We start from the raw sequence: 22301 nt of genomic DNA on the forward strand, positions 1-22301 counted from the left end.
TAGAAGGATACTTGTATAGAAGTCGAGTGCAAATTTCACTATGGCCGTAATATGAAAAGCTGCGAATATCAATTCCAGGACTGTCATGATGCTAGCAGTTACTTGGGTCAATGAAACTTTAGTTTCAAACTTCTGTTCGTTTGAACATCTTCTGGTTTGGTTTTGATCAAACTTCACTATCATACGCACTAAGTTAACGATTTTCTTTCGCTGGATGAAGCCGAGGATGTTTGTGAGAATGGTAATGACTATCGAAGATCCGTGGCGCAGCAATGTGGAAACTGCTGCTACACTGTGAAGTTGCGTTGAAGGCCTCAGGACGACTGTCAATCCGGCAATGGCAGTCAATGCGGAGGCAATAATTGGTAGTAAGAAGTATAGGGCAACATTGCTCAGACCGACTTTAGGAGAGCTTTTTGAACGAGTTATTCGAACTCCAAATACCAACAGTCTACTGAACCAGGTCAAAGCTTTTAGGTCAGTCATGTTATGAGGTGACGAATGAACTGTGAACTTTCTTCTCTAATAAGGAAGAATCAAATTGTTTTCAAAATACTTATAACATGTTAAAACGGTCATATCGTCTTTGACGTCATGATATGTCAGCGAGCGATACAAAATTATTGTGAATAATGGAATTGCTCTACTAATCCCTCAAAAAACGACCCATCAACAATAAATCAATTATTCATCGTACAAACAAAGTATCGTGAGTTGATTTCCACCACAACAAGAATTAAAATATGAATCCATTCTAGACATTCGTTCAAAATTGGTGTATTCCAGCTTAGTGAATATTGAGCAAATTGATATTTTCAACATCCATCAACTTCTTGTGAGCGTATGTGACACAAAAAATTCAGACAAAAACCGCATTACAGGCACTTCCAAGCAGAGGTGCCAGATGGTTTTGTCAAAAATCAGGAGACCACGTTGAAAAAATCAGAATTTTCCAAGACAAATACCACAGAATTGATGGAAATAACATGCAGCTCTACTTTGATTGCATAAATAAATGCGAAACACATAACCCAGCTAACATGAAATCGTAATTGAAATGATAATCTAAATCGAATATTAAGACATTTTCAATAACCATTGTAAACAAGATGGTATTGAGTGATTTTCTATCATTCATTTACGATAAGCTTTGCCAACAAAAAGTTGAATCGTATAGCATTTTAGTCAATTCGTAAATATGTCTCCAAAAAGTTGAGAATATGCTAATTCGACATTTACGATTTGAGTGAACTGATTTACGATAAATGGGTGGCCCTTGACATTCTATCCATTCTCTTCTGTAAATTTTGTCAATTTTGATAGTTTAGTTAATTTTGTGAATTTAGTCAATTTAGGCTATTTTGTCAATTTAGCTTAGGTAGTCAATTTAGTAAATTAGTCAATTTAGTCAGTTTAGTCAATTTTCTCAATTGTCTAAATTTGACAATTTTGACAATTTTGCAATTTTGTCAATTTTGCCGCTTTGTCAACATATTTTTTTTTTTCATTTTTGTAGTATAGTTAATTTAGCCAAGTTTGTCAATTGTTTCCCATTTTGTAATTTTTTTTTCAATTTGGACATTTTTGTCAGTTTTATAGACTAGATCAGTTTTTAAATTTTGCCATTTTTATCGATTTTGTCAGTAATAATTTTTATAAGAAATACTATCAAATGAAAGTTATAAAATTATAGATAAACACTTAGATTAATAAGAGTAATGATGATGAAATCACACAATTGAATAAAAAAACGATTATATGTCAGTTTATTCACGGGAAAAGAACATTTGGAACGGCATTTGGAACGGAACATTTGGTTCTTACTAGTATACAAGTAAGAATGCCCCTGAAAGGTATCTATGCTTAAAACTTTGATTTCTATGTTGATTTATTTTAGTAAAGGGCGAAAGCTGTTTCAAGAAAATCGCGTTGAAAGTAATTAGCTTTAAAATGTAGGTCTTCAAACAGTACTTTTTCACCCAGCTGACAATTCGATTTGTTAACATTTGGCCGCACGCCCTTTTGAAAAAATTGATACCACTTCTGCTCTCATGCTGGGAAGGGAAAATAGAATCTTATTGAAAAAAAAAAATAATGTGATACAGGGATCTACTCATCTAGCAGTAGCATGTATCCTGACAAGTTAAAGACAAAAATCAAAAATAAATATTATAAATACTGTCGAGTATAAGTTTTTGCATCATTCAATTCCACTTGCCGTTCCAAATGTTCTTTTCCTATGAATAAACTGAAATATAATCGTTTTTCAATTCAATTGGGTAAATTCATCATCATTACTCTTTTTAATCTATTTGTCTATAATTTTATATCTTTCATTTGATAGTATTTCTTATAAAGTTTAATACTGACAAAATCGATAAAAAAATGAGAAAAATGAAAAAGTATACAAAATAGACAAAATTGACAAAAATAACTAAATTGAGACCAAATTTACAAAATTGGAAAATGATGTTGACAAAGTTGAGAATTGATAAAATTGACAAAATTGCAAAATTGTCCAAATTTAGAAAATTGACAAAATTGACTAAACTGACTAAATTGACTAATTTACTAAATTGACTACCAAGGCTAAATTGACAAAATAGCATAGATTGACTTTATTCACAAAATTGACAAAACTATCCAAATGGACAAAATTTACAAAATTTAAAAAATTTACAAAATTTACAAACTTTACAAAATTTACAAAATTTATAAAATTGACAAAATTAACAGAATTGACAAAATTGACAAAAATGATAAAATAGTCATTATTAAAAAAATGACGAAACTGAAAATATTGACATTTCAAAGTTATCGAAATGTTTAATATCTATAGTTAATTCGATCGACTATTGTAACCTACGTCGAAGCATCGTATTTTACTCTAGCAGTTGTAATCTTACTCAATTATTTTTTCAATTTATTCGCTTCCTTTACTTGAGAGGTTAAATTATTTGAAACACATGGTTAGGCATCTTTTTAAAAAAAATATACTTTTCATTTTTAGACCTCTTTTATTTTATAGATATAAGATCATAATGTCATAGAAACGGGATCGTTCAAGATCTCCCAGAATTCAATAATTCAAAAAATTTCAATTATTTTACAATTATGTTATTATTTATGTGAAAATTATTATTTTTCAAATTACTTTTATCCTATAAAAAAATTTTGAATTTTAGTTTCTTAAATTCATTTAGGATTTACTACGTTCGAAACCCTTTAATCATTACTCAGAATTAATAAATCTATCATTTATTTATTACTAGCTGATCCCATACGAACTCCGTTTCGCTTTCAACTTGGAATATGTCATGAACAGTTTGTATGAAAGTCAATTGCCAAGCATTTTCTAGATTCAATGTTAAGTAATAATTGCAAAAATATTGGATGATCACTTCGTCTGTCGTCTGCTACTAAATATGAAATCAGGAATCAAAAACCACGTGTATAAATTTCGACTAAATCATTGCATAACAACGCAATTATTGCCAAAAGGCTAAACCCAATTCGGGGGCTCTTATAAAAACTTTGATATCTGAAATCGATTGCCTTTCCCTCAAAACTCCCGTGTGCAAATTTTCAAAGCAATCCATTGTATAATAACGTAAATATTGCTAAAAATAGTAAAAATTAATTTATATGGACGACCCCTTTCGTCGACCCCTGGCAAAATATTTGACATCTGAGATCGATTGTCCGTCCCTGAAAACTACCGTGTGGAAATTTTCATCCCAATCCGATGTATAACAACGTCGATATTGCAAAAATATTGAAAGGTTTATATGGACGACCCCCTTTGCCGGCCCCTTAAACTGAATTGGATACCTGAAATCCATTGCTCATCTCTCAAAACCCTGAAATCAGTTATTTGTCCCTAATAACTCCTATCTGCAAATTTTCATCCCAATCCGATGTATAGAAACGACAATATCTCTAAGATACTGAAAATTTAATACGGACGACCCCTTTTGCCGGCCCCTTACACTAAATTGGATACCTCAAATCGATTGCACGTCACTCAAAACTATCGTGTACCAATTTTCATCTGAATACGATGTATAATAACGTCAATATCGCAAAAACAACGAACAGTTAATATAGACGACCCCTTTGGCTGTCCCCTTACACAAAATTTGACACCTGAAATAGATTACTCGTCTTTCAAAACACTCATGTGCAAATTTTCAACACAATCCGACGAAAACTAACGTCAATATTTTCAGAAGGGGTCATCCAAAAATCTGAAAACATTTTTCATCCTTCCTGGTCCTAATGAGTATCCATGCCAAATTTAAGCTCTCTAGCTCTTAAGACGGCTGAGTCTATAGAGGACAAACAAACAAACAAACAAACAAAAAAAAACATACAGAAATTGCTTTTTATATATATAGACTAGCTGATCCCATACGAACTCCGTTTCGCTTTCAACTTGGAATATGTCAAGAACAGTTTGCATGAAAGTCAATTGCCAAGCATTTTCCAGATGCACTTTTGAATTCATTGTTAAGTAATAATTGCAAAAATCAGGAATGAATTGACCGTGCCAAAAAAAACCCGTGTATAAATTTCGACTCAATCGTTGCATAACAACGCAATTATTGCCACAAATTAAAACCCCTTTCGGTGGCTTCTTATACAATATTTGATATCTGAAATCGATTTCCCTTCCCTCAAAACTCCCGTGTGCCAATTTTCAAAGTAATCCGTTGCATAATAATGTCAATATTGCTAAAAACAGTGAATAATTAATCTATATGGACGATCCCTTTCGTCGACCCCTGGCAAAATATTTGACATCTGAATTCGATTGCCTGTCCCTGAAGACTGCCGTGTGCAAATTTTCATCCCAATCCGATGTCAAATAACGACGATATTGCAAAAATATTGAAAGGTTAATATGGACGACCCCCTTTGCCGGCCCCGTACACTGAATTTAATACCTGAAATCCTCGTCTCTCAAAACTCTCGTGTACCAATTTTCATCTGAATCCGTTGTATAATAACGACAATATCGCATCAACAGTGAATAGTAAATATGGACGACCCCTTTGGCCGACCCCTGATTTTAGTTTGGATAAGTGAAATCAGTTGTTTGTCCCTAATAACTCTTACGTGCAAATTTTCATCCCAATCCGATGTATAAAAACGTCAATATCACTAAAATACTGAAAATTTAATATGGACGACCCCTTTCGCCGGCCCCTTACACTGAATTTGATACCTCAAATCGATTGCACGTCACTCAAAACTATCGTGTACCAATTTTCATCTGAATATGATGTATAATAACGTCAATATCGCAAAAACAGCGAACAGTTAATATGGACGACCCCTTTGGACGATACCTTACACATAATTTGACATCTGAAATCGATTTCTCGTCTTTTAAAACACTCATGTGCAAATTTTCATCACGATCCGATAAAAATAACGTTAATATCGCGAAAACAATATTTGTCTTGTATGGACGACCCCCTTCGAAAGGGGTCATCCGAAAATCTAAAAACATTTTTCATCCTTCCTGGTCCTAATGAGCATCCATGCCAAATTTCAGACCTCTAGCTCTTAAGACGGCTGCGTCTATAGAGGACAAACAAACAAACAAACAAACAAACATACAGAAATTGCTTTATATATATATATAGATTTTGTGTCATCTGTATCCAAATATAATTAATAGACTGCAAGAAAGGCTACAATCCACTGTTAAGTGTATTAAATCGGGTTTTTAACCAAACTAACCAGTCAGGCAATTATGCGAGATTGGTGGGGTGGCTCCAGAGAGTATGTTGAATATGTTGGATATTGTATTCAATCTGCTAATCATATTAAAAATAAAATAAGTATCTATAATATTTTCTGTTGTGTTTGTAAAAAATGTGATGTTTAGATTGTTTGGACTCCTTTTTGAGAAAATTCCTCATTCTCAATCGAAACTCTGAAACTATATGTTATCTTTACTGTAATACTTCTCATGATTTGTATTTTCATTCAAAAAAAAACTCACCTCAACGATGACACGCTCGAAGGTGTAGGTCTGGCCGAAGAAAAGTATGCTCGTGGGAATCAAGTTCAGTGTATTCAAGAAAAACGTCATATGTAGACCATGTTCTTCGATAAGAAGTGCTGTCGTGTAAAATATTATTGCACAGTTGAAAAACATAATCAGCGTCGATAACATGAAACAAAGCCCGAAAATATCGGATAGTTGTTGCCTAACTTTCACCAACAGATCAAAAAGTCTCGAGCATCGCCACAGAACTTTTCGCACCAGGTGCTCAGATTTGGTCGATTGTTGCTGGACAATATTGCTTAGAATACTATATCGATGTACGATCATTTCTCCAAAACCTTGCACGAATAAAAGTTGTATAAAAAAGTGGAACTCGACGAAAATCGCACAAGTTAGCAAGATTCGCGTATAAAAACCTTTTTGAAGTTCTATTATAGCGTAAATATTGATCGAAAAAATAAAAGAATAACATATAAGGATGAACGCAAAATGTTTCCTCAATATCTTAACGTTCATGGGCATCTCTTTTATTTCGGAAAATTTTCCCATTTCTTGATCTATTCTGATGATATTTTTGATCAATTTAAATATCTTTGCCCGTTTTATCAAGAATATCACATTTGTGAATCCCGAAAATAACGTGGTAGAACCATAGCGTAAGATAGTGATCAAATGAATTAGATTATTCTTAAATACGTCAAAATTCAGGCGAACTATCATAATTCCAGCATATCCGGTAACACAGGATATCGCAGCAGGTACAATGAAATTTTTAACCACGTCATCGTAATAAACAACCGGAGCACCGTTGACAACTTTGAAGCGAATACAGGACACCAAAAAACGATTAAAAATGTTCAACACTTCCAAATCGGACATAATCGGCTGGCTCCAAGAGATTTTCAGAAAGTTTGTTATTGCGAAGCTTCTCATTTAGGATTTTTTGTATCGAGCAAGGAGGACAAAAAATTGATGACTAACTGTTTAAGTATTTACCAGATAAATGAGTGAATGATCGATCTGCGGGGCTTCTGTCAGCTAAATTATTCAACCCATTAAGCTATTTTTAAACATTCGTTGGAACTGAATGTCCGTTACCAAAGTACGTTTACTATTATCTTTAGTGTCAATCAAATGCAGGAATATATATTTTCCAATTGATTTGTGATCAATGGGTTACTTAACATATTCCGGACCAAAAACGAGATATCTCACCGCGTGTATGTTACATTTAGATTAAGGTCGCCAGAATTGCAGCACGGGCCGGACAAACCCGGGCAATTTCAAAACTCAGAAATTACTCTACAAAAATAAAGAAAAAGAAATTGAAAAAAATAATTTCATCAAAACTCATCGGCAGATTTTAAATCTTATTTTAGGCTACCTAAATACCTTTCATGAATATTTTTATAACAGGGGAGATGAGGGCATAACGAGCACCCAGGGCATAATGAGCACTCCTTTTTTCTACATAAGTACGTATTTTCTTTAACAAATTTTCATAAGGACTTGTTTCGTACTACCCATAGTATTATTTTTTCACCAAAAAAGAAATATCCTTTTCATCTTTACAGAAATATTAAATAATAACCAGCTAGGTTCTCAAGTGACGAAAATATTATAATTTTTGAGCACCACCAAATAAGCTTTTATGACCTTTAAATCGTCTTGATCTGAAATGTACGCACTGCAACATGATCTACACATTGTTTCTCAATTTTCAACATCATAAAATTTTTGATTTTTCACTTTAATCAACACAGCAAAAAAATGTAACGCTGGATGATGTAATTTCTGGAGACGACGTAGTGTTAGGGCTTTCTGTTGTTATAATACATCTGAACGACGTACGCGAATGCGAACATGTCGTGTAGTGTAATATCACAACCTTCTATGTGATTTCGCATCAAGTAGTCAATGTTTTCCTCAATTGACGTACAAAAGTTGTCATTTCAAAAAGTAAGAAACGGATTACGGACCTCAGCTGTATTTTTTTTTTCTTTATTTGAGAGGTTTTCAGCCACAGGCTGGTTCGCCTCTAGAAGATTTAAAATTCGTACAAAAGGATTACAATTCGTCGTAAATACACGATTCTTTTAAAAAACTTAATAATTTTTCTTCGTTTGCTGGGTCATTTGATAGTGCGTTGCGGATAGATTTATCGATGTCATGTGATTCTCTGATACCATGGAGACCGGGACATTCTACGATGATGTGTTCCACATTCAATCTACAGTTACAGTGCTCACAATTTGGGACGGCTCCTCCTTCAATGGTATGACGATGAGTTAGCCTTGTGTGTCCTACTCTTAGCCTTGACAAAACGATTTGCTCTTGTCTAATTTCTCGGTCGTTCCAGATGAAAGGTTCCCCTTTGATTTTGGCCAATGCTAGGTTTCTGTTCGTTCGCCAGGTGTTCAGCCATGTTTCCCAAATTTTGTTTTTGACCCACAGATGTAGGTCCGAAGCAGGAATATTGATAGGATCTGATTCTTCATCACGGCCGAGTGCAGCTAACTTGTCCGCTTCTTCATTGCCACGAATACCAGAGTGACCTGGTATCCAGCAGAAAGATACATTTGTTGGATGGAGTTTTTGAATTCTTTGAATCCAAGGGTGTCGATTTTTTGGATTCTGCAAAGCACTTAACGCGCTGGCAGAGTCGGTAAAAATAACAGCGTTTCCAGAAGATGTGATATGACGCAAAGCTAGTAGTAAAGCGGCTACTTCAGCAGAAAAAACAGTGACTTGTCCGGGTAGGTTTTTTGCGATTGCCACAGAGGGACCTAAAAATCCGACTCCGACTTTTTCTGACAATTTAGAACCATCAGTGAAGTATTTTTCAAAAAAAGAAGTAGTTCCTCTCGATTAAGGAGTTGTAGTGTGCCTTCCTCTTAGGGTCTCCGGCGCGTATCTTCTTCTTGATTTCCAGCTCTACCTTTAAGTTACCTGCGTTCCATCGTTGATCGCCAATTCGCTCTAGACGTTCTGTACTTGGCAGTTCCAACCTCGTATATTTACGAAAAATTTCTGTAGCTTTGTTGTACAAAGTATGTTCGCTTTGGTTCACAAGTGACTTTTCAGCTATACTGATCGCCTTCTTGATTGTATGAAGGGCCACTATCATATGAAAAGGTAGAACACCAGCTTCTGCACAAGCAGCAAGTGCTGGGGAGCTGGGTAATAAACCACTGGCACTTCTAATCATAGTGTTGTAGACTGGACTCAAAATATCAATGAGTTTATCAAAAGCACCACTTGTGATCTCCAGCCCATAGAGTAGCCTGCTTGTAACTACACAGTTTCCGATCCTTATCAGCGTTCGACGATTGTTCAAATTATGGCGCTTGCTGATCGTCTTTATCAGCCTTGAGCGGCTTGCAATTTCATGTTTTACTCGTTTGCAGTGCGGTTCAAAACAAAATCTGCGATCAAGCGTTATTCCGAGTATTTTCGGTTCTTTTCGGTATGGGATTTCTTTGTTTTCGAGCTCTATTTTGTACTTCCATGGATGGTGATTTTCCAAGCAAATGTGGCTTCTTATACATTTCTCGGCTGACATGGAAAATCCCACAGATTTTGACCACTCTGATATGCGATTGACTGCCAGTTGTATTTTACGACGATTTATTTTTAAGCTTTTTCCCGTGACGATAATTATAATATCGTCGGCGTATACAAATACATGAATTACTTTATTCAAAACTGCAAAAAGTGAGTTCATTGCAATCAAAAAGAGAGTAACTGCCAACACGGATCCTTGTGGTACCCCGTTCTCTTCGTGTTTGATTGATGACTTGGTATCTCCGACGATTACTTGAAAAGTTCGATCAGACATGAAATTACAGATGAATTTTCCAAGGCGGCCATCTATTCCCCAAGATTTCAGTTGCATAAGGATACCCATTTTCCAAGTTCGGTTATAAGCTTTGGATATCACTTCCATCTGTACCGTTGAGCCGTCAACACGTACGCCGGAGCATCGTATCGTTGCTGTGTACCTGCAGGAACATTTTACATTATTTATTTTTTCCTTACCTGTATTTCAATCAGCACTTTTCAGTGCTAAAATTATTTTCATTTTCTTTTATTCATATTTTCTCTTTTCTTTCCAGCATGGGGAAGTCTTCGGCCGGCTCAAGGGCCGGAAGAAAACGGATTGCTGAACCTAATCCAGGGCCATCTGCCAAAAAAGTTGAAATTTCCAATTCATTCGATGTCCTTCATAACATCGGTGATGAGGAAATATTCATATTTAATTCTGATAAGAGTACTAAGAAACCTTCTTCTTCTTATACTCTTAAAAACGAAAAGATTCCACCAATAACGGTCACGATTCCTGACTTCAATGCCTTTCGAAAAGAAATCGTCACTTCCGTCAAGGATGTGAAGATTTCTTTTCAGATCGGTCGAAGGGGAACTGCTCGTATATTGGCGAAATCTTTTAATGATTTTCAAAAGGTTTTAAATTATTTGAATAATAAAAAACACCAATTTTTTACGTACGACACTAGAAATGATCGTCCATTTAAAGTTGTACTTCGTGGTCTCACTGGCGATCAGACACCGGATGAGATCACAGCTGAATTAAATTCTTTGTTAGGTTTTTCTCCAATTCAAGTAATTCAATTGAGGAAAAGAACCAACACGAATAATATCAGTAGTGTTGGTTTTGCTCCTGAACTTTATTTGATCCATTTTAAAAAGGATCAGGTTAATAATTTGAAAATTTTGGAAAAGGCTCGTCTTATGTTTCATTGTCGAGTCAAATTCGAACCTTTTCGTAAATCTTCTACCAATTTTCTTCGAAATATTACGCAATGTCGTCGTTGTCAAGCTTTTTGTCATGGCACTAAAAATTGTAGAATGAATGCCAGATGCATGTTTTGCGGCTCATTCGATCATGAAAAATCTAAATGCCTTTTTGGTGGTGATAAGCCAAAAACAGAATTTTTTAAGTGTGCAAATTGCGCAGGTAATCATTCCTCGAATTCGCTAGACTGTCCCATCAGGGCAAAAATTATTGCTTCTAGGAAAAATCCCAAAGTTTCCAGAAAAGTTTCTTCTCCTCCTTCCTCTTTTTCGTCTTCACACGTCGGGCTGGCAAACAACCTGCCTGTTCGCATTCAGCCTCGGTCTACATTGGAATCACGGCTGGGTAATACCCGAAGTGATTTTAATGTTACCTGGGCTGATTCTGCGCCCCAGACTCGTTGTTTATCGTTCTCAGAGGTGGTTGAAAATGGGTTGCCCTCTTCAGGTTTAACTAATAAAAATGGGAAAAAACCAAGTCTCAACGTTCATGCGAAGGCTTGGGAAAATCCCCGAAATTCAAATACTTTTTCTTCTCCTTCCTCTTCTGATTCTAACAATTTTGTTGATTTGGGTGAGATTACTGAGGAAAAATTAAAATTTTTGCATCAAAATTTAATGGAAATGATGCAACTTATGTTGAAAGCAAATTCAATGTTTGAAGCTTTCCAAACTTCTTTTAATTATGCTAACAAAATTATTATGACTTTACGATTCCCTCATGGATCCAAATAGATGTTTAAATATTATGAATTGGAACGCTAGATCTTTGCTGGCTAACCAAGACGAGTTCTTTTTATTTTTGAAAACTCAAAACATACATATTGCTGCCATCACTGAAACTTTTTTAAAGCCAGACAATAACTTGAAAAGCAATGCTTTCTTTAAAATTTTACGAAATGATCGACTTGATCGACAAGGTGGGGGTGTAGCTATTGTCATCAATAGTCGTCTTAAATTTAGACTTCTTCCTTCTTTCAATACAAAAGTCTTAGAAACAATTGGAATTGAATTAGAAACTTCTATGGGGAAAATTATAATTGTTGCCGCATATTTGCCTTTTCAATGTAGCGGTGAACAGAAAAATTTTTTGAAGGGAGATTTACAAAAACTCACCAGAAATAAATCTAAATTTTTTATTATTGGTGACTTTAATGCAAAACACCGATCTTGGAATAATATTTCATCAAATTCAAATGGGAATATTTTGTTTAATGACTGCTCTGCAGGTTATTATACTGTTGAATATCCTAATGGGCATACTTGTTTTTCTTCAATTAGAAATCCCTCCACAATTGATTTGGTTCTAACGGATTTAGGCGAGCATTGTAGTCAATTAGTTACTCATGCGGACCTCGATTCAGACCACCTTCCAGTAACATTTTCTTTATCCCAGAGTCCCATTGAAAACCCTTTAAAATCAACTTTTAACTTTCAAAAGGCTAACTGGGAGCGATATATGAATTTTATTGAACGTAATTTAGATGTAAACGTTGCACTGAATTCAATAGAAGATATTGATTTGGCTGTAGAAAATTTGACAACTGCAATAGTCAATGCTAAAGCCGCTTCAATACCTAAAGTTAAACATAAATTCAATCAACCTTTAATTGATGATGATCTTCAGTTTTTGATACGACTGAAAAACATTCGTCGACGCCAATATCAACGTACTAGAGATCCTTATTTGAAATTAATTTATTGCGACCTTCAAAAAGAGATCAAACGTCGTTTAAATTTCATTCGTAATGAAAATTTTGCTAAAGCAGTAGAGGACATAAAACCCTACTCAAAGCCATTTTGGAAATTAACTAAAATTTTGAAAAAGCCCCAGAAGCCAATTCCTACTTTGAAAGATGGGGATAAACTTCTTTTAACTAATTCAGAAAAGGCTCAAAAATTAGCCCAACAATTTGAGTCTGCTCATGATTTTAATTTAAACGTTGTAAGTCCAATTGATGCTCAAATTTCCCTAGAATTTGATGATATTCTTTCTAAGCAAAATGTGTTTGAAAGTTCTTGTGAGACAAATATTGATGAACTTAAATTGATTTTCAAAAAATTTAAAAATATGAAAGCTCCAGGGGAAGATGGGATTTTCTATATTCTTCTTAAAAAGTTGCCTGAAAGCACTTTAAATTTTTTAGTTAAAATTTTCAACAAATGTTTTCACTTGGCCTATTTTCCCAATAAATGGAAAAATGCCAAAGTAACTCCAATTTTGAAACCTGGAAAAAGTGCTTCAGAGCCTTCAAGTTATCGACCAATTAGTTTGCTTCCATCTTTAAGTAAACTATTTGAGAGAGTTATTTTGAATAGAATGATGATTCACATTAATCAGAATTCCATTTTCCCTGATGAACAATTTGGTTTTCGTCATGGACATTCTACTACACATCAACTTTTGAGTGTAACTAATATGATTAACGCTAGCAAATCTGAAGGTTATTCAACTGGTGTTGCTCTTCTTGATATTGAAAAAGCTTTTGACAGTGTTTGGCACAAAGGTTTAGTAGCTAAATTAGCTCGATTTGATTTTCCTGTATATCTCACCAAAATTATTCAAAATTATTTGACTAGCCGAACCTTACAAGTAAGCTATCAAAATTCATGCTCTGAAAGGACGCCCATTAGAGCTGGTGTCCCTCAAGCCAGTATACTTGGGCCAATTTTATACAATATTTTTACTTCTGATCTTCCTGATGTACCAGAAGGAAAAGGTAGAAGATTATTTGCTGATGATACTTTGCTTTCAGCAAAAGGTCGAAATTTACGGGTGGTACGCAGTAGATTGCAACAAAATTTAAATTCCTTTTTGAATTACTTGAAAATGTGGAAAATTTCTCCTAACGCTTCCAAAACTCAACTTATTTTATTTCCCCATAAGCCAAGAGCAAATTTTTTAAAACCTAATGAAAATCATTCCATAACTTTTAATGGGGTTTCATTAGAATGGTCTGATCACGTGAAGTACTTGGGACTTACACTTGATCGGAATCTTACTTTTAAAAATCACATTGAAGATATTCAATCTAAATGTAATAAATACACTAAATCTCTTTATTCTCTCATCAACAGGAAATCCCGGTTGTGTCTGCGAAATAAGATGCTCATCTACAAACAAGTTTTCCGACCAGCGATCATGTATGCAGTTCCGATTTGGTCTAGCTGCTGCGCGACGAGGAAGAAAGTCATCCAGAGGATTCAGAACAAAGTTCTGAAAATGATTTTGCGGCTTCCACCTTGGCACAGCACCGAAGATCTTCATCGGATTGCAGGCATTGAATCTATCGAAGAGATGGCCAACAAAATCATCTCCAACTTCAGAGGCAAATCGATGCAGTCTTCCATCGCAGAGATTCGTTCTCTTTATGTTTAGTTTAATTTTAAGATAGTGTTTAGTTTTAAGTATAAAATATTTTTGCTATTACAGGATGTTCTCCTACATTAAAAACTTGATTGCGATCAGCAAATTTAAATCTTATAAATAAATTTTTATAATCTAGTTACTTATAGGGCTATGAACAGTTCATTATTGAGCTGAACACCTAGTTTAATGCAATAATGTAATATAAGTGTAATCATGATTTGATACAAATAAAGACATATTTAAAAAAAAAAAAAAAAAGCTTTGGATATGTCGAGTGAAACTAAATCAACGTGAAAACCATTCTGAATTGCTTTGTTAATAACGTCACCAACAGCTGCTAAGTACGTTCCTGTTCCGCGACCTCTACGGAAGGCATGTTGTCGATCGTCTAACAATTTGTTTTCCTCTAACAGGGTTGTTAAGCGACGATTTACCATCCTCTCAAAGACTTTCGAAGGGCAGCTCGTGAGACTTATCGGACGAAAGTGGCTAGGCTCACGACATTGTGTGCCATTTTTTGGGATCGGAACAACATAACTGTTGCTCCAGCTTGTTGGGAAAGTTCCATCACACCAAAGATTGTTGTAACATTTTAAAAGTGCCGATTTTACTGGTAGAGGAAGACGTTTGAGCATGGGATACCCAATCATACAAGGTCCCGTAGACTGTCCGCTTGAACTGTCTAGAGCAAAAAGAAGTTCATTCATGCTGAAAGTCTGATTGTAGTCACATTCTAAGTTGATCATTTGATTGAAAGTGATATCTTCTGCTTCTATTTTAGATTTCAGTGCTAGAAAATCATGATCGTAGTTGATCGATGCAGAGAGATCCTCAAAATAATTTCCAAGGCCTTCTACTATCTCAGATGGTTCCTCAGTAAAATTTCCATTCACTTTTATAAAGAAACCCTGTGATCTACGTTTTCCACTCAAAGAATTTACCCTTCGCCATAGTTCGGAACTCGAGGATTGGGAACTTATTCCATCTAAGAAATCTTCCCAACAGCGTTGTTTGCTATCAGCTATGATTTTCCGACAAGAATTCCTTGCCGTACAATAATTGTGATGATATTCAATATATCGCGGGTCTCCTAAAGGTAGTTTTTTGAGGGCACGTAAATGCTTGCGTCTATTTTTAACGGCAGCCTTGACTTCATCATTCCACCAGTGAGTCGCTTTTTTACCTATTCGGCCTCCTAAACGGGGAATACTTTCTTGACTAACTTCAAAGATGATGCTGGTGAGATCGTTCACTGAGTAATGGGTGTGAGAGTCTACCCTCTCTAGTAACAGATTTTCGAAGTTTTCCCAATCTGCTTTATCATAGCACCATCTTTTTTTACGTTGTAGCATGGGAATAGTTGTTCTCTTGGTTATTTCAATTGGAAAATGATCACTTCCTCTGGTGTCATGATGAACTCTCCAATCAACTGAACTGACGAAACCTGGTGAGCATATGGACAGATCTATGGCTGATCTGGTTTGGCCTCTCATGAAAGTATCGGAGCCATTGTTGAGAATCGTGAGGTCAAGTTTTTCTGTTATTTTGGATATGATATCACCGCGAGAAGCCGACTTCGAGGATCCCCAAGATCGGTGATGAGCATTAAAATCTCCGAGTATTATAAACGGCCGGTCGAGTTGAGAGAGTAGCTCAGTCAAATGTTTTTCCAAATCAGAGATTTTTCCAGGTGGCAAATAAATTGACACATACGAAGTCGGTGTAAGAGATTCGGTTTTAATACCGATCGCGAGGAGAGGACTACTCAAATTGATAACAGTATGTGGAATAGGATTTCGAACAACAATCGCTACGTTTTGGTATCTGGTCTCTCCGTTTTTTGTGTACCATTTATACCTACCGCCAAGCCAGGAGTTAAGATGAGGAGAGTTTATTCTATGCAATTCTTGGAGAGCGAGAACATCTGGAGGGTTGCGAGTGACGAGGAGAGCAAGATCGTTTAAATTGTTCATCAAACCATTGATGTTCCACTGAAGGGCCAGACGGCTGGTGATTCTGCTATTTTGCGGTTGCTGTCGAGATTCACAAGAATCATTTGATTCCGAACGTGGTGGAAATTCTTTTTCGGGGTCCGAATTTGGTGAAGAGCCTAGAAGTGGCGAAGCAGTAGTAACTGTTTCATTCATATCGGAGAGGGTACTGACCTTGGTACCTCCCGGTTGCCGATCACTGCCAACCACCGCAGTCCCTTGGATCTGCGGTGGGGCCTGTGAAAGGCCGTGCGGGGGGAAATGTGCTGTTTCGGTGTGAAAAATCTGGTTAAAGCTGATGATGTCTTCTGTAGGTTCAGATGCCTTAAACTGTGGAAAATTGGAAGCGATAGCTGATGTTCGGCTTATGAAAGAGGATGAACGAACCTTTAGACCTCCCGTTTGCCGATCACTAGCGACCGCCGAAGTCCCTTGGATCAACGGCGGGGCCTGTGAAAGGCTGTGCGGGGGAGGTAATGGCGAGCGACTCAGATGATTGTTGTTGTTTTCACTCGTCTCCAGCTCAGAGATATTTTCGTTTGGTAGATGGATTGAGACGCCAGGGTAGGAGTTGAGCAAAAGAGAGTTGACCTTGTGTTGCTCTCTACATGCGAGGTCCTCGGGAGTGTTGAGCGGGGAGGTGTTCCACTGGCGAGCTTGACAGCGGGCGGGATTACTATTCCTCAGTTGAGCTCGAGATTCGCAGCAGTCACTTGCTATCGAAAGTGTCCGGGTTTCGGCTTGTTTGTTGGAAATGTGTTTTACGTTGAGAAGATGCGATGCTGGGATTGAGGAAGTATTTTTCGGAGCGAAACGAGAGCTGGTTCCCTCGCCTGGGTCCCAGTCTGCCGCAAATCCTGGAATTGGTGGACGAGTAGGAACAGTTTCGTTCATAGCGGATTGGATACTGACCTTAGTACCCCCCGGTTGCCAAACACTAGCAACCACCGAAGTCCCTTGGATCAACGGTGGGGCCTGTGAAAGGCTATGCGGGGGAAGTGATGATTGCGAAGCTTCTGTGGCAAGATTGTCTACGTTGTTTTTTGGAAGCGACGGTACGATGGTGTTGATTCGTCTTGTGATGTCCTGTGTGCTTAGATCTGAAGATTCCGGTTGGCAGCCGTCAGCGACAGCTGAGACGGTAGTGTTTTGTGGAAGAACAGTGGTTGTTTGTTTTTTGGATATATTGTTGATAAGTTGCTGATCAGATATTTTTGTGTAGTTGGCCATTTAGAAACAATAAATATTAGGTGATTATTTATGAAGCAAAAGTTGTTTTATTCGTGGTCGCTAGAGAGCATCTCGGTGTCATCAGTGGATATGATCACCTCTTGACTAGGTTCCGGGCAGGTTGAAAATCTCTTTAGATCGGAATCTGTTGATGTGGGAGATATATCCAAATTTCTTTTTTTTTTTGTTTCGATTATAGTCGTTTTAACATCTTCATGTCATTCGCGACTTATATCAACGATGAAGTTGGCGGACAAGTCATTGAAAAACTTATCCGGTACAACTGTGATCGATGTTTACTCTTGGGCTCGAACTCACGGACATCGGCTCAGAAAGCAACTGACTTGCCAACTGAGCTATATCACAAGCCAACCAAATTTCTTTTTCTGCTCATGCTTCTAGTGGCGATTCGATTTATAGAATTTTGGGAGTAGCTTTTCGAGATTCGTTGAGGTTTTGGTTGGTTATTTGTTTTCGATTGTTTCGGTCCCGAGTCTTTCCGAGAGATGTGCGTTTTTTCGAGTTGTTGAGTTTTATCGTTCGAAGTATTAGTCTGGTGTGTTTGTTTTGGTTCAGATGTTTTATTTTGATAAATGGTTGATGGTGCAGAAAGATTGATGTTTTGCTTAAGGGCTTCGAGCTCCGATTTTAGTGCAACATAGTCCTTCATTTGCTCGCGAATTTTTTCAAGCTCGTCACGAAGAATTTTAATCTCTCGGTCTTTATCGGAGCTATCGTTCAAACGGCCTTGCACTTTACTGGCGTAGCTAGGAGCCTTCGACGACTCTTCTATTTCTTTTCGCGCCTCGATGAAAGAAATTCCCCGATCAGTTTTAAGACGTATCACTGCTTCTTCTTTCCGAAAAACAGGACAGACTTTGCTCACCGGAGAATGATCACCTTCACAATGACAGCAGTAAGGAGGATTGGGGCAAGGTTGGTTTTCCAGAGTTTGATGGCTTTGGGAGCAAGTAAGGCACACCGTTTCACTTGTGCAATTCTTAGGGGAATGGCCGTAAGCTGCACAGTTACGGCATATTTGTACATTGTCGTAATATGTTCGTACATTGATGCGGATGAAACCAAAGAATATATGATCGGGACGAATTGTTCCTCGGAACGTAAGTATTATCAGCGGTGTATTTTTAACAACTTTGTTCTCTGTTTTTGTTATCCGTCTGACGGCTGTGACTCCTTGGTTCTTCAGTTCATTTAGAAGATCTTGATCTGGGACTTTGATGGTATCCACGTCGTATACTATCCCTTTTGTAAAATTGTACCTGGGATGATCAACCACTTCCACTGGAGTTTTATCTTCATCAAGTAGATGCGACATTTCCAAAAGAGCCTTGTACACTTGGGGAGACTGAGTACGGAGAACATATCGTGTACCCCGTGCTTCTTTTGTGGCGGTTACCAACGATCGATTTTCATACCCGATAACAGCTTCGATAGAACGGGCAATTAAGAATGGGTTTGATGGCAATCTATCTTGCTCCACTTGCTGACTAATTTGAGAGTTTGGAGTTTGATGGACATCATTTTCATTCGATTCTCTAACTACTTTAGCACGGAGCAATAGCACACGAAGTATTCCATCGTTACGGCGTGTTGCCATGTAGGCTGGTAATGTTCCCTCGATCGGATAGGGAGGATCCCCTGGGGATGTTCCCGCCATGGCGGGAAAGAAGTCTACTTCCGCAGAAGTTCACTTTTTAACTTGACGACGACCAAAAAACGAGTTGCGCTTTTTCAAACGTTTTTGAGGTTAGTTATCACCTTCTGCTCGGGTCACTGAGTGTCAACAATAGTATCAATCCGACAAACAGAATATTCGATATTTCAAGACTTTCAGTAATTTGAAATAAATTTTAACACTCGCTTGTCCTTATATGAATGCTGAGACATATTTTAAAGTGATAATTATCACTTTTAAGAAACGTTTTATCGATGGTTTTTCCGAAAATATTACGATGTGAAAACACGCGTATTCATAGATTCGTGTACCCGATAAGACTGACAGCTGTATTTGTTTGGCTTGTAAGTACAAACAAAATTTCATAAAAATGTAAGCAAAACCATAGCTTCAAATATAATTTGATTATTTTTCATTTTTAGGTAGATTCGGCAGGTTTGCATTTGCGGTACAAAAATAATTCTATAATTAACAAACAGCCTGGTACATCAAGAAAATGTAATATTAGGTACCATTTGCGACTCAAGTTATGAGCAGGTATTTGATGTAATATCACAACACTTTTTTTTGCTGTGAATTTTAAAACGCTTTTTTACTTTAATTTGTTCACTAGAGGCGAACAGAGCACTATCAATAAAGGTACAATGAGCATTTTCTGCCGGGGAATCTAGCAACGAATTCAACTCGATGAAGTCAACTGAATAATAGAGCTACAGCTTGCCTTGTTTCGTCTGACGATTTGGCCTATTTGTAAGGTGTCGGAGAGGTAATCAGTAGACTCGAGTTCGATTCCTGTTCGAGGGGATCTTTTTTTGCACATACCATTCATGATTGATTTTTTTTATTGTTACCTTATATGGCTAATAGCATCAAAGCATCATCCGTCAAACAAAACGCCAGAAACATAATGTATGAGCATGTGTTAATTCTTTGAATTCTACAAACAGACCTAGATTATTTTGTTATTGCTTTGTTTGATGAATCTACGCCTTACCGTTTAGTGCAATCATGATCATGAATGATAAATGAAAAAAAATCACCTCGACCAGGAATCGAACTCGAGCCTACTGATTACCTCTCCGACATCTTACCATAGGCCAAATCGTCAGACGATATAAGTCAAGCTGTAGCTCTATTAGTCAGTTGACTTCATCGAGTCGAATTTGCTGCTAGTATCCCCGGCAGAAAACGCTCATTATGCCTTCATTAATGGTGCTCATACTGCCTCGGGGGGTTTCTCATTATGCCTCTACAGTGACTGGTTTTCAGCTTTCAGCAAAAAATTTTAAAATGCATTTTTAAACGTTTTGTATCTACTTTTTCAAGTTTCATCCAATTAGGCAATAGACTATTTGAGTGTCTGAACACGAAACAATAATGTAATTCACATATTACACACATTACATATTACATATTGATTCAATAAAAATAAAAACAAAACTCATTCAAAAATTGATATTAATTTCAAATAAATAGGGACTTCAACCTTATATTAATTTTTAAAATGTATCACCGTGTTTAAATTTTTTTTGAGGCAAGTCCTTTCTTCGTCAGACTCGTGCGGCAATTCGGCTTTCGCGTTCTCGCGAGCCACTATGGCCGCTGAATCCTCCTGCAAGTGCGTCTGGTCCGGTCAGGTCCGTTTTTTTCCGGAATGATATCTGGAAGATAATGTGCAAAACACCTCGAAGCTCTGTGAGCCGATCTGAAACAAAAGCAAAGTATTATGACGAGAACCAGCACAACTCAATGATATTTAAGAAAACACCTACCATTCTGATCTGATTTTCACATGTTGGGAACAAAGCAAAACTTCCTTCCGGAACGAAAAAAACAGCTTAACCTCAATAAACGGGTTCGGCAAATGGTTACTTTTTTTAGATGAATTATTGTACCGTTTTTTTTCAGCTAAATCCAAGTCAACGTCACCTCGCTACGAGATAATTTTTAACATATTTGGATTTACCTTTTTTTCTAGGTGAATTATACTTTTCTATTCAGCTCAATTCAGGTGAACTTCACCTCGCTACGAGGTAAGATTTACCTTTTTTGGATTCATCTTTTTTTTCGGTGAATTGTCCCTTTTTCCAACCTCGATTCAGGTAAATTTTACCTCGCTGTGAGGTGAGTTTCACCTCGAAGAGGTAGAAGTTACCTTTTTGGCTTTCATGAGTGTTCACCTTGCTATTTCGGTAAATTTTACCTTTTTATTATTTTCCGTGTTATAAATCTGATGATGAAATTATATTCGACAATATTTTACACAACACTTTTAGTTACTTATGGGTACTAAATTCTTAGAATTCGGTCCAGTGGTTTCTGAGATATTAGATACAGATTTTTGATATTTCCCGACTAAGGTTTCCTCGCGGTCTTTAACGTGTTAATTATCAGCTGTATGAGTCTATTTTATAATATTCATAACCTAGTGTTCAAATTTATATAAAGCATGGATCACGACAAATCTGGACGCATTAAAACGGGTCTATCTCGGAGCTATGTAAACGAAATAAAAATGTTTTATACTTAACATGTAGGGTTTTTATTGCACTTTGAAGGAAAAACAATAAAAAAATTATTCCGATGTTGTTTTGATGAATTTTAGAACTTTTCGTCGAGTACCACTCATTATAGTTTGGACACCCTATTCGCTGACCTCAGCGGCCACTTTGTTCTACAATCTCTTCATCTCTGTTGCATCCCGAGTCGTCCTATCATTCTTCTTCATCTTCTGCTTGACAATTGCCCAAAATTTTTCGATAGGGTAGAATTGAGGGCAGTTGGGTGGGTTGATGTTCTTTTCGACAAAATCCACTCGTTGGCCTGATACCACTGTAGTACCTCTTAGCTCTAGTGGCAGCATGCCAAATCTGGCGAAAACTTTACTGGTCCTTTGTGAGATCTAATGTATGAAAAAAAAAAACGTTTTTCAGACACTCCTTCTTGTACATTTCGGAATCCATGGTCTTGTTTTTCACAATAACCGGTGTTTTTCGTCCACAGCTGCAAATACCTTGCCAGATCAAACACTTTCTTGCAAACTTATCAGTGAAAACGAATTCGAACTTTCCGGAGACATCACCCCGACCAGTGCAGTGCACCACTGCAGTGGCTTTATAATTTTTTTGGCCAGGAAGCTGCCCAAAATCCATCTTCACGTACGTTTCGTCATCCATCAGGATG

General features: G+C 36.8%; 1 protein-coding gene across 1 annotated transcript in view; it reads right to left on the reverse strand.

Annotated features, from left to right (window-relative positions):
* LOC129752541 (uncharacterized) overlaps positions 1 to 6898 on the reverse strand; it is a 28177-nt gene extending 21279 nt beyond the window's left edge. The window contains exons 1-2 of the mRNA XM_055748316.1: positions 6670 to 6898; positions 6014 to 6447 (exon numbers count right to left, since the gene is read on the reverse strand). Coding sequence (XP_055604291.1) covers positions 6014 to 6447; positions 6670 to 6898 — 663 coding nt within the window. The remainder of the gene's footprint in view (positions 1 to 6013; positions 6448 to 6669) is intronic.
* Between the last annotated feature and the right edge of the window lie 15403 nt (positions 6899 to 22301).

Source organism: Uranotaenia lowii, chromosome 3 (genome assembly GCF_029784155.1).
Source record: "Uranotaenia lowii strain MFRU-FL chromosome 3, ASM2978415v1, whole genome shotgun sequence".
Lineage (NCBI taxonomy): Eukaryota > Metazoa > Arthropoda > Insecta > Diptera > Culicidae > Uranotaenia > Uranotaenia lowii.